The sequence below is a fragment of the Oreochromis niloticus genome, linkage group LG12, assembly GCF_001858045.2.
Source record: "Oreochromis niloticus isolate F11D_XX linkage group LG12, O_niloticus_UMD_NMBU, whole genome shotgun sequence".
NCBI lineage: Eukaryota > Metazoa > Chordata > Actinopteri > Cichliformes > Cichlidae > Oreochromis > Oreochromis niloticus.
Window position 1 is genome coordinate 8,525,113 of NC_031977.2, and position 14,298 is coordinate 8,539,410.

At 44.5% G+C, this 14,298-nt stretch overlaps 2 protein-coding genes and 1 long non-coding RNA gene across 5 annotated transcripts; 1 reads left to right on the forward strand and 2 right to left on the reverse strand.

The window, feature by feature from the left end:
• Nucleotides 1–68: 68 nt before the first annotated feature.
• Nucleotides 69–6,905, reverse strand: hps4 (HPS4 biogenesis of lysosomal organelles complex 3 subunit 2). Of its 3 annotated transcripts, XR_003213273.1 has the most exons (13): nucleotides 6,545–6,905; nucleotides 6,198–6,288; nucleotides 5,842–5,985; nucleotides 5,636–5,743; nucleotides 5,072–5,188; nucleotides 4,710–4,804; nucleotides 4,532–4,604; nucleotides 2,705–2,829; nucleotides 1,933–2,623; nucleotides 1,682–1,808; nucleotides 1,531–1,557; nucleotides 1,244–1,355; nucleotides 921–939 (listed from the first exon to the last, which is right to left on the reverse strand). XR_003213273.1 is itself a non-coding variant. In XM_013271608.3 (12 exons), the coding sequence occupies exons 1-12, from the start codon at nucleotides 6,574–6,576 to the stop codon at nucleotides 768–770; spliced, it is 1,887 nt and encodes a 628-aa protein (XP_013127062.1). In that variant the 5' UTR covers nucleotides 6,577–6,903; the 3' UTR covers nucleotides 69–767. The 3 variants fall into 3 exon arrangements, 2 of the variants coding, with proteins under 2 accessions (XP_013127062.1, XP_005473063.1); XM_013271608.3 differs by lacking the exon at nucleotides 1,531–1,557 and having other exon boundaries at nucleotides 69–939; nucleotides 6,545–6,903; XM_005473006.4 differs by lacking the exon at nucleotides 1,531–1,557 and having other exon boundaries at nucleotides 69–939; nucleotides 1,933–2,599; nucleotides 6,545–6,900.
• A 746-nt stretch (nucleotides 6,906–7,651) lies between these two features.
• Nucleotides 7,652–11,385, reverse strand: LOC102075650 (uncharacterized). Its single transcript, XM_005473009.4, has 7 exons — nucleotides 11,245–11,385; nucleotides 10,919–11,093; nucleotides 10,743–10,813; nucleotides 10,295–10,468; nucleotides 10,124–10,221; nucleotides 9,971–10,042; nucleotides 7,652–9,883 (listed from the first exon to the last, which is right to left on the reverse strand). Exons 1-7 carry the CDS (start codon nucleotides 11,258–11,260, stop codon nucleotides 9,740–9,742), a joined length of 750 nt encoding a protein of 249 aa, XP_005473066.1. The 5' UTR covers nucleotides 11,261–11,385; the 3' UTR covers nucleotides 7,652–9,739.
• Nucleotides 11,344–13,158, forward strand: LOC109204496 (uncharacterized). Its single transcript, XR_002063988.2, has 2 exons — nucleotides 11,344–11,474; nucleotides 12,988–13,158. It is a non-coding gene; the product is annotated as an uncharacterized LOC109204496 (long non-coding RNA).
• The last annotated feature ends 1,140 nt before the right edge of the window (nucleotides 13,159–14,298 follow it).

Consider the following 14,298-nt stretch of genomic DNA (forward strand, 5'->3'; position numbering starts at 1 on the left):
AGAAGGTCAGGCAACCGCCGCTGTGTTCAACAAGTCATGAGAAAAGTAGCTCATAAGAGGCCAACTCAGAGCGGATCACATATTCATTTTATTTTAAAACACACAGCAAACCTCCTCTCAGAAAACCTTCAAATACACACAGTTTGTGTAAATGGCAGCAGTAAATACAAATTATACTCCTGATAAACAAATATTTAAAAAACACTTTTTGATTACTTTTTATTACTAGAGAAATAGAAGAAATAAGCCAATACAGGAGCAGCGAACATGCATGTCTCTCTTCTCAAATGTGGGAGAGGATAACGATTCTGGCTTCAGTCTAAATGCATGAGTGCAAGCAACAGGAACATCTGCTGCAGACAAGTACACAGGCTGAGCTTTTTGTTTTGTTTTGTTTAAATATAACAAATAAAATTGGACTCAAATAAGCAAGGAAGTAAACATAACCTACTTTACCTAAGCTTTAACAAGCATCCACTGTCATAGCAAATTTATAGTTACAATATAAATTAAAAAAAACAGTTCTGCTGTGAATATGAGATCCACTAGGGTTTTACAGCACAGTGTCACAGTGTATGGTAATGTACAGCATGTCGTGGGAACAAGTAAACCACAGCTGCAGGGCTGCAAAGAAGATTTAATCCTGTTGTAAAATTTCCTACCGCAGAGCTTTTTTCTTATTTTAACTTTTTTAATGTTACTTACAGGGCAGTTCTTCTCCTAGTAAAATTCATTTCCTCCTGAACGAGCGACCCGATGCTGCCCTGTCACAGCAGGTTAACCCCGTGTTTCAGCAGTCTGTGCCGGGCCTTGCTGGGTAGCGAGAAAGCGCTGTCCTGGTGGTTTGGGATGCCCGAGTTCCTCAGCGAGCCGCCGTTCTGCTGGAAGTAAGTCTCCTGGGCCACGCTGCGGGTTCCATACACAGCTGTGCTGGCACTCCTGCCGACATAATGTCACGCAGATTTAAATTTCAAGCCTGCGGAGGGGCGGCACGCAACGAAGCGTGACAAACAAACACACTAAAGAAGGCAAACAGTGTGGTTTCTTTGCCAGTATATATCAGCTGTCTGAGCGAGATCCACGCTAGGTAAGGGAAGATTTAGGTTCAGAGGGATGGACATGATAAACTGTGAAATACACCCCCCTCCCTTCTAATCTTTACTTGAGTAGAAGAAGAAGAAGAAATCCCCCTGCCCCCTCCACCCTCTCACCCCAACAGCTACTGCATCATTGCCATGCTGACCTGATAATAGCCTCCTGCAGAGTCTCAGTGTTACAGAAATGCGAGTGAAGAAGTGATGTGGCTCTGACAAAGGGTTGATCCCAGGCTCCCCCTGACCGGCCAGACAGGTTGGCTGCAGAGACACACAATAACAGAGGCACATTAACCTGGACAGGCATGCCTGCAGCTCTAAGGAATGCTGATCACAGTCCTTGAAATTAGCAGTTAGCTCATGCAAAGACAATCTAGCAACCCTCCCCCCTCCCAGCCCCATTAACCTGGGTAGAGATGCCGGCACTTATACTCACTTCAGCAGAAAAGTGAAAGTTGGAAAACTGGAAGAGACAGAATGTTTGGAAATATCAGATTTGAAAAAAAGGTTGAAAAGACAAGCGTAGGGAGTGCCGAGTATTTAACGCAGGGAGACAGCTGATTAGATATTTTAGGGGCAGTTATTACTTGTGAGCGTGCTCTGAACGCAGTCGAAATGGGCAAAGGTGTAGGGCCCCGGACCTCCCGGGGCACCCGGAGAGATGGTCCTCAGATGGGCCTCCAGTCCATTGAGTGAAGCCAGGCTGCTGTGATACTGGAGACAGAGCGACAATGCCACATATCAGCATGACAAAGGCAAAAACAACGCACTCATTTGCTTGAATTTAAATTAAGCTGCAGTTTGCAGAGGGAAAAACAAAACAAAACACAGCCCTCACCACTTCCTCCATAGAAGTGGCGTCACTCATGAAGTGAGGCTCCACCAGCAGAGCCAGCACCAAGCCCTTCACTCTGTGCATGTACAACGTCATGGGGATCAGCGCATTCTCCTCTGAGGCGTCAGAGAGACGATGAGGAGGAGGAAGAAGAGGAGGAGGATCGCTCTTCCCTGCGCTGTGGCCTGAAACACTCCCACAGGAGACACTGCTGTCTTCCTCCACCACCTTATCATCGTGCGGCTGCTCATTTCCAGACTCGACTGCTTGGAAGTCAAAGACCCCCCCAAAAGCTCCCTCCCCTTCTCCTCCATTTAGATGGGAGTCTTCTTCAAACACGGAGCCGTCTCCTTCACTGTGAATCTGGCTGCGACCACCTGTGCTTTTGCGGGAGCGGCTCTCTTCCATCTCATCTTCAACAGAGTGTTCTCCATTTGAGAGAGAAGGCCTGAGCGACTGTGGAGATGGGTTGAGGGAATTGGCAGCGCTGTGGGTCGGAGCCGGGCTGAACACATCCAAGTCTGACAAACGAGGGCTGAGGGACGCCTTCTGAGGAGGCTGGGAGGAACTTGGATTTGACACTTGTGACTCAGTAGAAGGAGTGTCGGATAAAGTCCTTGACAGGCGGGTCTTCTTTGAGGGACCGTCTCTTTGTGGGGTGGTAGGACAGCTGGAAGGTTTTAGAAAGTCAGAACTGTGTAAGAATGGGACTCAAGCAGCTTGTTTGAATAGGCTTCACTAAATCTCATCTGTAAAATAAATAAGGAGAAACCACCTGAAACCTTTGTCGACGGGAGCGGACTGCAGGTCCTGGAGTTCAGGCGTGGTCAGGAACACAGTTGTAGAGCTGACAGTGCCGCTAAATGAGCTTGATGCACTTGTTCCATTGGGCCTCTGAGCCTACACAAGAAAAAAATTATCATTATTATTATTTTTTTGCTGCCTGTTATACAGCAGCAACACTTAAATGCAACAACCAGGAGCAGCAGCACTCCTTATTTCAGTGTCTTTCTGCACAATGACAATAAAGGCTTTCTGAGAACCTCTGAGAGAGAAAGCTGCATCATCAGCCCACTTTAATTATCCACCAGCCCACATCCTCCTAGGGGATCTAACAGGTTTGCTAGCTTGTGAGAACACCTGGCACCACACTGCAATTCTGCATGCGTCTTTGCATTACCTGCTTATAGCTGAGCTACCCCGGGGTCACAGTGGCAGCATACAGGATGAATCACTGCGTGTGCTGAGATTAGCTGTCAAGGCTTACTCCAGTTTTTCTGCTTTCTGTCATTTTTAGGTTTTATTCTTTATTCTTCAACACAGCCTGAACTCTCTTAGACGAGCTTTCTTATACTTTTCTTTAAATAGCCTTCAGGAATAGTTCACCAGGCTTCTTCAAGGACATTCAAAGCTCTTCTTTTTGCCTTCTGTCCTGTCTGTCTTTCTGTCAAAACACTGCTTCAATAATGTTGATGTCCAGTCTCTGGAGTGGTCAGTCCATGACTGATGGTGTTCCACTGTGTCTTTTCTATCCAGGTTTAGTGCACTGGTTGTGTGTTTGGGATCATCATCATGCTGAAAAATGAAGCTGCTTCCGATAACACACTTTTTGGCACAGTTAGATCAAAATGATGGAGCTCTACTGGGTTCATAATTCCATTCATTTTGACAAGATCTCAAACAAGACTGGTGGAAACGCAGTTCCAAACCATGACAGAGCCTCCGCCGTGTTTTATAGATGGTCACAGACACTCGGAGTGTCTCTGAAACTTTTACATTTGGAGATTTGGATTCATCACTCCATAAAATCTGCTACTACCTTTCTCCCCATTTCCCTTCATTATTGATGGATTTTTCTCCCCTATTTCTTAAGTACGTTACTTTCAGAATCTATTCATCTGTTACAGATTAACAGGACACACTGCACACCATGTTGAGATACACCAAGTTTTCATCAGGCTGAAAATATGCCAACACTTAATATTCATTCATTTTTACAATATATACAAGCTGCAGTTTCAAACCTAAACAATTTTTTGATTGTTTATAGCCCGTCCACAAGTGACGTTCTGTACTTTAGCAGCAGGCCAAAGTTATGCAGTATTTTTTGTTACATTTTAGACATTATTAAAGATTGCCTGCGTCTTAGAGAAATAAAAACATAGAGTCAGTGGAGACATGTGGAATTATTATGCGTTTATAGACCTATCACAACAAAGAGAGTGACCCTGGATGAAGAAGAAGTTATTTTCTGACTTCTATTGAAGTACGGCTTTTGCAGCTTGTAAAGAAATTTGTCACAAAACACTAACTGCACAGTGCATCAATCAAGCATGGTGTCCTCACAGCGGAGGGACCTGGTGGCATCAATCTTTTAACTCACTCTTAAATGAGTGTTAAAGTACCCTTGAGCTTCCATCCCATATGCTAATTATGTGTATGTATGCGTGTGAATGGGGGGGGGGTGGTCTGGTGCGTCTCGTCTTTTCAGGCTGATTTACTTACTTTAACTTTTTCATTATATCTACGATTTTACTACTGCTGATCTGAAGAAAAAGGAAAAAAAGTTTAGGAAACCTCTGGACAAATGCTGAAGTCCTACCTTGGTGTATGTTTCACTCTCGTGAACCATGACCTTCATTGTGAGCCCTGGAGACATCTGTGTGCTGACAACTCTTTGAAGCAGATCACAAAAAAATACATTAAAAAAAAAATTCTGATTTCAGAAGCTGACATTTAAAAGAAGAACTCGTGGCCGTTCTCTTCAAACGCGCGCTCACCTTCCTCTGAACAGAATACAGCCGGCTAACACTAGAGGGCAGCGCTGACAGGCCTGAAGAATGAGGGCCGCTTTGAGCAGGAGAAGGGGGTCAACCTGAGGAAATGAATCCGATGAAATGTTACCTGCAGCTCATGCAGAAATAAACAATAAAAAAAAAATTTTGCTTTTATGTTATCATCTACTGAGCAAATCTCCAGCGTGTGCCCACCGTATTGTTTACATGTATCCTGCAGGTACACTAAATAAGCAGAAATGAACCGCTGATGGTTTGTCGAGCCATGCTGAGGTCTTACTCAACACCACAGGACATTGTGACATATTCTGCCTTCTGAGTGGCGGCAGGCTACTAACAGTACTTACGTTAGTTGAGTCAATGGTCCTCAAGCAGCTGAAGATGTGACTAAGCTCTGAGGATCCTGACTGCAGGTGAGAGAGGTACCTCGCCCACCTGGCTGCCAGGGTTTCCTGACTGTTGAGCTGCAAAGCAAAGGTCAAACTCGATGACAATGAGCATTTGGGGATTTTATTCAGACAGGTGGCAAATTAAAGGAAATTCAAGCATAAAGGTGGCAGAGCACTGTTTAACGGCATGGCCCGAAATGTCTCACATGGACCCAGATCGCATGCCTGCCACAGCGTGTGATTCACCTTGTTGTCATACTCAGTGCTACGGATGAAGCTCAGATAAGAGACCAGAGATGAAGGTTTGCACTGACCCTTCAAACTAAGTCCACCCAAAACCATTTCAATAAAAAGCCCCACAGTGTCGCTGAAAGCCACAAACATGGGTCAAAAATGCAGCTTTTTTCCCCCTTTAACTTGTCACTGGTTGTGCTGTCAGATATCTTGATCTTTTTGTGACGGCTGATGTAAATGTTTCTTAAACCTACGTAGAACAAAGCAGAAGTATTTGTGCAGCTGCACCTGATAGCTCCGGCGGACAGGGCCGTTGTAGAAACAGAAGAGGTCAATCAGCTGGTCCAGGAATTCAGAGACGCTGACAGTAGGGACATCCACCGAGCAGCCCAGCGCCTGGGGGAGAAAAGAAAACACATCCCCAGAATAACCATTGGTGAAGCCTGAAATATCACAAGAGGTTGCTGCTGGACCACCAGTAGAGCCCCACTCACCCAGAAGAAGTCATCTTTCATGCGGATGGCGAACTTGTTGCGCCGCAGCCTGAGTGTGCGTGTTGGAGAGGAGGAGAGCTCGGAGACGCAGCGGCCCACGCCGGCGAGCTGCCCACACAGCAGCTCCTGTTTGTCTAGAGGGGTCTGACAGAGACACATGATGCTTTCACAGACTTCTCTGAAATCAAGCTAAGAACATAAGCACACAAATACAAGTGCTGGGAGATTGTTATCATCTTCGACACACTCCCTCCCTCCCACACACACACACACACACACACACACACACACACACACACACACACACAGTCACACACACTAGACGTGCAGCTTGCAGCACTTTGTGTCAGCCAGACCTCTTCAGGGTAGAAGTAGCAGATCCCGTCTCTTGTAGGATCAGCCTCTCCTCTGACCTTGGATCCATCATATAGGAAGAAATAGTTACACCTGCAGAAGTAAGCACACATGAGTGGCTAAATGTGTCATTTAAGAAATAAAGAAGCAAGAAAAGCCACATTTCAATCACGCATTAGTAATACTGTGCTGGAAGCAAGCATCTAATTAACTTTGTGCATAAACATATGTTTGGTTTGCTATAATAATGTAGTAGCTCACTATCAGCAAAGTAGCAAAGCCGTGTATGTTTATGGTCCACCCTCTGTAGCTGGTGTCTGTAGTAAAAGTGGCTTTCAGCGGATCTTACATTCTTGAATCTGGCTGCAGAAGCTCAGCCATGACCGACGCGAAGCTCCCAGAAGCCCCTCAGTCATCGGCTATCTTGTATCCATCCGCTCGAGCAGGCTGAAGATGCACTCTGACAGACAGACACACACACACAACTACAAAAACACAAAAAGTGGAACTGATGTTTTATCCGCGAATTCTGATCTTAGTAATCGCCTCTCACACCGCAGACGGTCCGCTGTTTGCCGCAGATCACTCAAAACACGGCCACGGAGCGTGTTTTCACGCCATGTTTACGTTTCGCTCGCCGTAAGGTTTAATCACTTCCACACAGAGAAAATATCGCCACTTGAGGAATGCAGGGCAGTCACACGCAGTGGAAATCATGTGAAAGGACGGCGAGCGCACAGGGACAAACTAGTGCGCCATTACGCTTCACATTAGTAGAAACGTGAAGACGAGAGTGTGTGAGGATCACTCACTGCTGGTTGGCGGATTGCCTCTTATTGTCACATTGATTATGATCCCAGTGTCGGTGCTTTTACGTGAAATTTTTGTGGAAAGTTTCACCTTCTTCTTATTTTGTTTGTTTGTTTTGTAAAACTATCATGGCGTTTTCAGACAACGTGCTTCTCAAACATCCTTGAATGTATGAATACTGCCACAGTCAAATTTGTCTATTTTAAGCCATTTTTTTTTATTGGTAATCAACAGGATTTATGAAGGGCTAAAATCAAGAAATGATCAGTGTTGCAAGCCTGGTTGTTCCTACTCCATGTTTACAGTCAGTCCAGTCCTTTTTTGACAAAACACAAAACATCTTTATAGAAATGTGATATTTGTTTCCATGTTGGCCAGATCTCTCTTCAAAGAGACATTTTTTAAAATGTCCCTAAATAGTCCCTTTACCAAAACTTGATTGCAGCTTCTACTTTGTGACAGGGATGTTCTTTCTGCCTCGGAATGACTTGATATCATTCATGAGAGTTATGTTTAAGGTATTTTCGACAGATTATAGCCCAATAAGTCATTTACAACTGTTTAAATTACTCTTTAATTTACGTGGAAACGGATGCTTTAGGCAGAACTTTAAAAAAAAGAGGAAGAAATCACATCCACACCAAACTAATGTTTTGTTTTGTTTTTATTGTATTTTATTTTTTAATCAAACCGGTGGCACATTACATGGACCGTTTCTGTGTATTGCTCCATAAGACTTCGACAACAACCGATCATAAGCCTGGAAACGTGAAATGCCCGCGTGCTCTTCATCCTGGGAAAGGGAGTGCCAGAGGCTTTTGGCAGGAACGGTGACCTCCAGCAGCTCCACTCTCACGCACGGTGTTAAAGGTCGAGCGTGGATTTAAAAACTGCGCAATAACAACGCATTTGTAACGAGCCCCTCCCAGCATCACACGTGCTTCCACTGGGACTGGATCGGGAAATTTTTGAAACGCTCTACACCTTCCTGCCGATTTGACTTCACATTTTCCTCCGCATAACCATCGCACATCCATTTCTCTGCTCTCAATTAAGGATGGCTTCAATTCGTGGGCCGTGAACGCGCACCGCTCGCCAGCCCATGACTGCGGGAAAGCGCGATGCAACTGGACTGAGCTGCTTATCAGGTGAGAGAGGGAGACGTTCAAGCATGCAGCTGTTCACAAGGATGGACTCGAGTTTAATATTTTTGGCCAGGAAGCGCTGTTTTCACTCTCAGTCCAGCCCAGACATTTCGATTTAGTGTCCAAGCCTCCTGAGGACGTGCAGCTGCTGGACAATGTCCACGCCTAACGGCGAACTCTGGACCCACAAACAATCGCGCAGTGCACTGTGGGAGTCCAAGGACACACCTGTCTCTGTAGAAAAGTCTTCACAACCCATTCTCCGGCACACCGGACTCAACAGCGATGATATGAAGTAGTAATAGTTACACTAAGCAGTCATACTTTTACCAAAATTCATATTTAATCAACATAATGATTAACAGTTCAGTTTTTTCTACTCTTAACCTCATGATTTTTACATCACTCTTTGGAGATAAATGTCAGAGAGTTAGAGCTGTTCATAGAGAGAGCAGACAACGATTCTTATAAACTGCAAAGTTTATGCGTTTGAAAATCACGTGACCCAGCGGCCTGTTTATTAGGAGGCCTCCAGCAGTGACAGAACAGTTAGCACCAATTTTCTGCGTGCTGGTGGTTGAAAACAAAGAGTCAGCTTTGCTTTAGAAGGTTTCCAACTGAGCAAAGTGACTCAGCTGTATCTGCATGGCAGCCATAATAAGAGCTGGTGAAATTCCTTGGACACTAAAGATGCTCAGATGCTTCCTATCCTTTAGCAGAGGATAGGCTGGAGCATCCTGTATTAAAAAACCAACATGACTGAGAAATGACATCATCACATAATCTCCCGCGCTGTGAGCTTCGTTTAGGCAACCACAAGAAAATGATGAGCTGTTACAAATCTGTCATGTCATGAAGATGTCTCCTTGTGTTAGACACTTTGTGGTTTAATGAAGCGGCTCTATAAATAACCACGATTGGCCGGAATAAAATCATCAAAACAGAGCGAGGGTTCTGGTGGAACACCGACTGCGTTAGCTGCATCTGCTTAGCAACGGCATCCATTAATGTGACTTCAGAGAAAGGTTAATAAAAGTGGATCAGCAAGAACTCTCTGTCACATCTTTCCTGGACCTCAGGACGTTTTCCAAGGAGCTTGAGAATTTCAATTTAAAATTTTAAGCATAAGATTTGGACCAGTTGTCACAAATACATATAAAAGGTCCTGAAAATCTCTTCTGACATTAAAGCCATCTGTTGTTGCATTCGTTCATTTGAACCTGCTGTGGTAGAGTACAGTGAACATGGTGCTCTCACAGGCTCCACTTACATGCTACTGTGAACCCTCAAGCAGCCATGCTGCCTTCCATCAGTGCACTTTAAACACTCTCGTGGTCTGAGAATCGGTGTACGGCAGCATCAGCACCGTTGCATAAGTTGTGTGATGCAATATTGCAAAAAAAAGGGTACTGACACGTATCATTACAACCTTGACCAGGATGTAAGAGATCATGCTGCCTACAGCTGCAGCCAACTACAACCTAAACACACCTCTGTGAGTGTGTCGGGGTAAAAGGCAACATGTCATTTCAACAAATTCTTGTTTTTCCACATAAAAGCATAAAAGTACTTTTGTTTTTTCCTTGCAATCACATCAGCTGCTTGTCAAGTAATAAGATTTCTTTCTCCAGCTTCCTCATTTTAAGTGCTCTGTAAGCCATCTCTTGGTCCCGGTTCTCAATCTCCTTCTTGAGGTAGGAGCAGTAGAGAGACCTGAGGTCTTCTGTCTGCTTCTGTGAATCAGATTACACAAAACATGCGCTCTTGTTGCATTTGGTTCTTCTCATTAGCACAGGACAGCTGTGACAAATGCACCTCACCTCTCTGCTTCTGCCACTAACTGTAGCGGCAGCTGCGTTGGCGCCCTCCTGCAAGCTGCTTCCATGAACGTCCTGTTAAAAAGAGCAATCCAGTCCTCATGCCAAGTACTCACAGGCAAAAGCTCCAGGATATGCACGTGCAGCAGTACTCACCCCCTCAAACTGAGTGTCACTAACGTCCGTCTCGTCGCTGCTGAGGCTCTCTGGTTCAGTCTTTGTTACGGGCAGCAGGAGGACAGGGTGGCCCGACACTGCAGCATCGAAGCAACATTTAAATAAGCCAACGTGGAAACTTTTGCAGGGATGCTCGTGAATTTCACCTACCGCTCATGAAAGAGCTGTCAGACACAGCTGCCGGGTCAATACAGGCGCCTCCGGGGAGAACCTCCACCCTCAGCCCGTTGTCTTTGTGATGCAGCACGTCGTCCTCACCAGAGTTCAGAGACGGGGTCGCCGAGCCGCCCTCGTTTCTCATCATTGCAACCCTTTTCCTTTTTGCTGCACAGGGACAGATTTGACAGGTACGTAACTCACCTGGACTTCACTGACTCTGAGCCAGTGCAGGAAGAGAAACATTGAATGTTATACAGCTCCGTCATGCTGGTGCATGTATGTGCATAAAGCATTTTAATGATGCGGAGAGTTCATAAGCTCAAAGATCATAAACTCATTCATTTAGACTTAATGATTTGCAGAAAACCACAAAGAAAAACCTCTTTTACAAAGCAACTGCTGACTCAGTGAGATCAAAACTAAGACAAAGTGTTTGCACCTGTTTGCACAATGTTCTTGTGTTTGACTTTCACTTGCTGCCATGTCCTTTTGTAGCCACTGTCCGAGACCCTGTGAAGCAGGAAAAATAAAGATGATGTGTCAGCACAGACTACAGGGGTCTATATTCAATAATTTGAATATAGGTCACTCACACGAGTGAATAAGTGTTCTTACGCGTTTATTTTATCAGCAATTCTCTGCCAGGCTTCCTCTCTGAGTTTAGAGGCACTGGTGGTGTTGGATTTAGCTGTCAGTATCTCTCTCTCCTCTTCATACAACTTCAGGATGAGCTCCTGCTCTTTAGAGCTGAAGAAATGCGCCCTCTCCTGTTTCCTCATTATCTGAAAATCTGTTTTTAAAATAACACAGAAATTGGACTATAAATGTACATGAATGAGAGTCAAAAACCACGTGATGATTGTTGTTGGTTTTGATTGTTTTTGGGGGGGGTTTGTTACTGTTTATGTGATGTGATGTGGTCTTGCACAAAGTCTCCTCACCTCCGTCTGCGTTCATGGATTTCGATCCGGGTTTCTGCGTGCGACTGATCTTCCTTTCGTGGAGGAGCGGGGGCGCGCAGTTATCCGAGATGTTTCAATGCTAGATTTAGTAATCAAATCGTAACCCGCGGTCGCGAGACGGAGTAAAGCCGAGCTTGATCGATGCCACGGTTAGTTACGGCACGAGTCCCATCATCAGTTAGCCTCGAAAAAACCGGAAGCAGGCAAAGGTAAACGGTGTCATTGAGCTGTCTATCAGCGAGCTTTGTTAACCCTGGATTTTCTAATTCGGCTTAAAGCGCGTTCACGTGAAAGAGGTGGAGTCTATAACAAAGAGCGAGTCACGTGCGCGAATCATCGTATCATCACTGATAACGTTGATGGTTGTTGGGTCGGGACAAGCTTACAGAACCGATTTATAGACACTGGTGACCTGTAGCAAACGTAGGAGTAATGTGGTGTTTTGGGTGGGGGGGGGCGTAGCCACAGGCTGAACGGGCACAAGCCTGACCCAGATTTTACTGAGTGAGACAAAGAAAAGGTTTTTTTCTATTCTGTGTAACAGAGGAAGACAGGTGTGAACAATACACAAGAGCTGCTTCAGCGCAGGTGTTGGAGCCACTCCCTCAGCAGGACATCACAAAGCTTTTACTGGGGAAAGGAGAACACTAGTTACTGTCAGCTCTTCTATTAGGACTTCTCAGTGTCTGCTATGAACACGGTCTATTTAGATTTTGTGTATGATCTAAAGGAAAAAAACTATATTAAACGATGATGGCTGCATAGTGTAGTGATTCACATGACCATGAAATCAACATGCTCTGCTACCTGTTGTGACTAAGGCAGCTGATGACAGTAGCTTTATATTGAACAATGATAATTATTTACAAACTGTAACTCTTGTGCTTTGTGAGAATGCCTTTTCAATAAAACTGCTGTTAGTAATTAGAAATTAGATCCAAACCTCTCACTAAAAAGGTTCAAATCTGGCCAGTACAGGCCGTCTCTCTGACAGGACTGTTTCATGGATACCGAATGGTCATTGCTTGAGAGTGAGAATGTAGAGGAACATACTGAGACTGTGCTGTTCTATATCACTTTTTGCACTGGCAACTTTATTGTCGCAAAATACTGCCGGGTTTTCCCCAGCCAGGATGAGTGACGTGCGGCTCCTCCTCAGAGTCTGTAACAGCACCTACAGGGCAAAGGACAAGGTGCAGTATTCCAGCGCCAGAGCAAACGTAAAGCAGGGTATTAGAACTGCCAAGGACATGTTCAGGGTAAACAAACAACAGCCCAGCTGGGTATTTCTAGTTATTTTCTAACTGGAAATAAAATGGGTCAAACTGCATGGATACATAAAAGAAACAAAGTGAGGTAATAGAAGTTACTTTATTTATGTTAAGTCAGACATTTTGTATAATGGTCCAGAACAAAGGAGCTATTGGTTCAGGTGCCCTGTGTTAAGAGCATAGAGGTAACACGATTAAAGAGGAAAGAGTAAACTGTGAATAGGAGTATGGTCCAATAACAACTGCTTAACGAGGACTGATCCCATCTGTGACATCTGGAGGTTTTGTTTTTACTCATGTCCCTCATAGCCATCAGGAAGAGCATTCACATGTGGGTTGTGGAAAAGACTTTTGTTGCCATCACCCCAGGGGAAACGCTAATGGGAGGGGAAGGATAAGAAAAACATAATTAAGTCAAAAATGTTTTTGTTTGTTTTGTTTTTCTAAAAAGGCAGCACTTAAAATTACAAGTCTCATGAAGTCAGACCTTGCTGCGAATGCGAAGATGGGTGTAAGGGACAAACTCTGGTTGCTCATGGCTGTGGTGCTGCTCCTTCAAGAATGTGTTCAACATGCAAACTCCAACACCTGGAAGGGCAACCACGAAGGTGAGGATCTTCCAGGTCTTACCTGGGGATAAGAAATCAGAATTATTTAACTAACAAGTAACAATAATAATAGAAAGAAGAGCGAAAGAGAAGTAAAAAGATAACAATGTGCTGACATCTGACACTGTTAGATCATATGAATGCCACTGAGACAGTCCACAGAGCATGCCCTTGACCAGAACTAAATCCAAGAAATACAACCAGTTTAACTCACTAAAAGACACAGTTACATTCAAATCTGGTCCAAAAATACACCATATAAAAAGGCCCCACGGGAGGGATGCTGTTAGTTTGAGCTTTAAGATTTTTGATAAGATTCTGTAAGATATGACCTCACTTACTGAACCCTTTTAGCTAGACACGGTTTAAAGTCTCTCTTTTAAAAGCCTGTCGATGAGAAATGCAAAATTAACTGTGCATTTATACAAGAACAGTTAAACTTCCTTGTATCTCCACAATTATTCGACTCAAGTCAGTTCAGTTTAAAGCTGTCTCTTTCCTTCCTGCTCAAAACGCATGCCTAGCCTCTCTTTATCTTAACACTGGTCTGTCTTTCTCGAGTTGAAATAAATACTTCCTTTACAAGCTGCAGGTCATAACGATTATCAGGTGTCTTTATGACTATCCTTTGATCTGTTGTTGCACTTTGGCTCGTAAGACATGCTGTTCATCACACTGCTCCACTTTTAAATCATGTTAACTAACAGACTGCGCTGCTGTGAGACACAGATAACAACAAATGCAAGAAAATCACAAGTTTCGGGGGGCAGTGACTACGTGCTCTCCTCTCAAGGATGCATTGCTACTGCTAATGCTAACGCTAGCTAGCTCAGCAAGGTCACTGGTTAAAACATTACAGGTCGTCTTAAAGCCAAAACAAATTAAATACAACCACTGGTGTAAAATAGAGTGTTATAATTACCTGACTGCTCGCCGTGTCCGGCAGCGGCAGCAGAGAGCTGACGCCGGGTTTGGGTCAAAGAAGACCTCAGCAACACTTGAGAGAAACGTCCAAAAGCCGCCATTTTCCTTTCTGACTGACGAAGAGACCGGAAGAGGTTTGTACACATGCGTGACGTAAAGGCCGGACAACTGTGAGCTCTGCTGTGTCACCAAGCGGTGAGATGGAGAACTGCAGCCTGCATTTCACATTA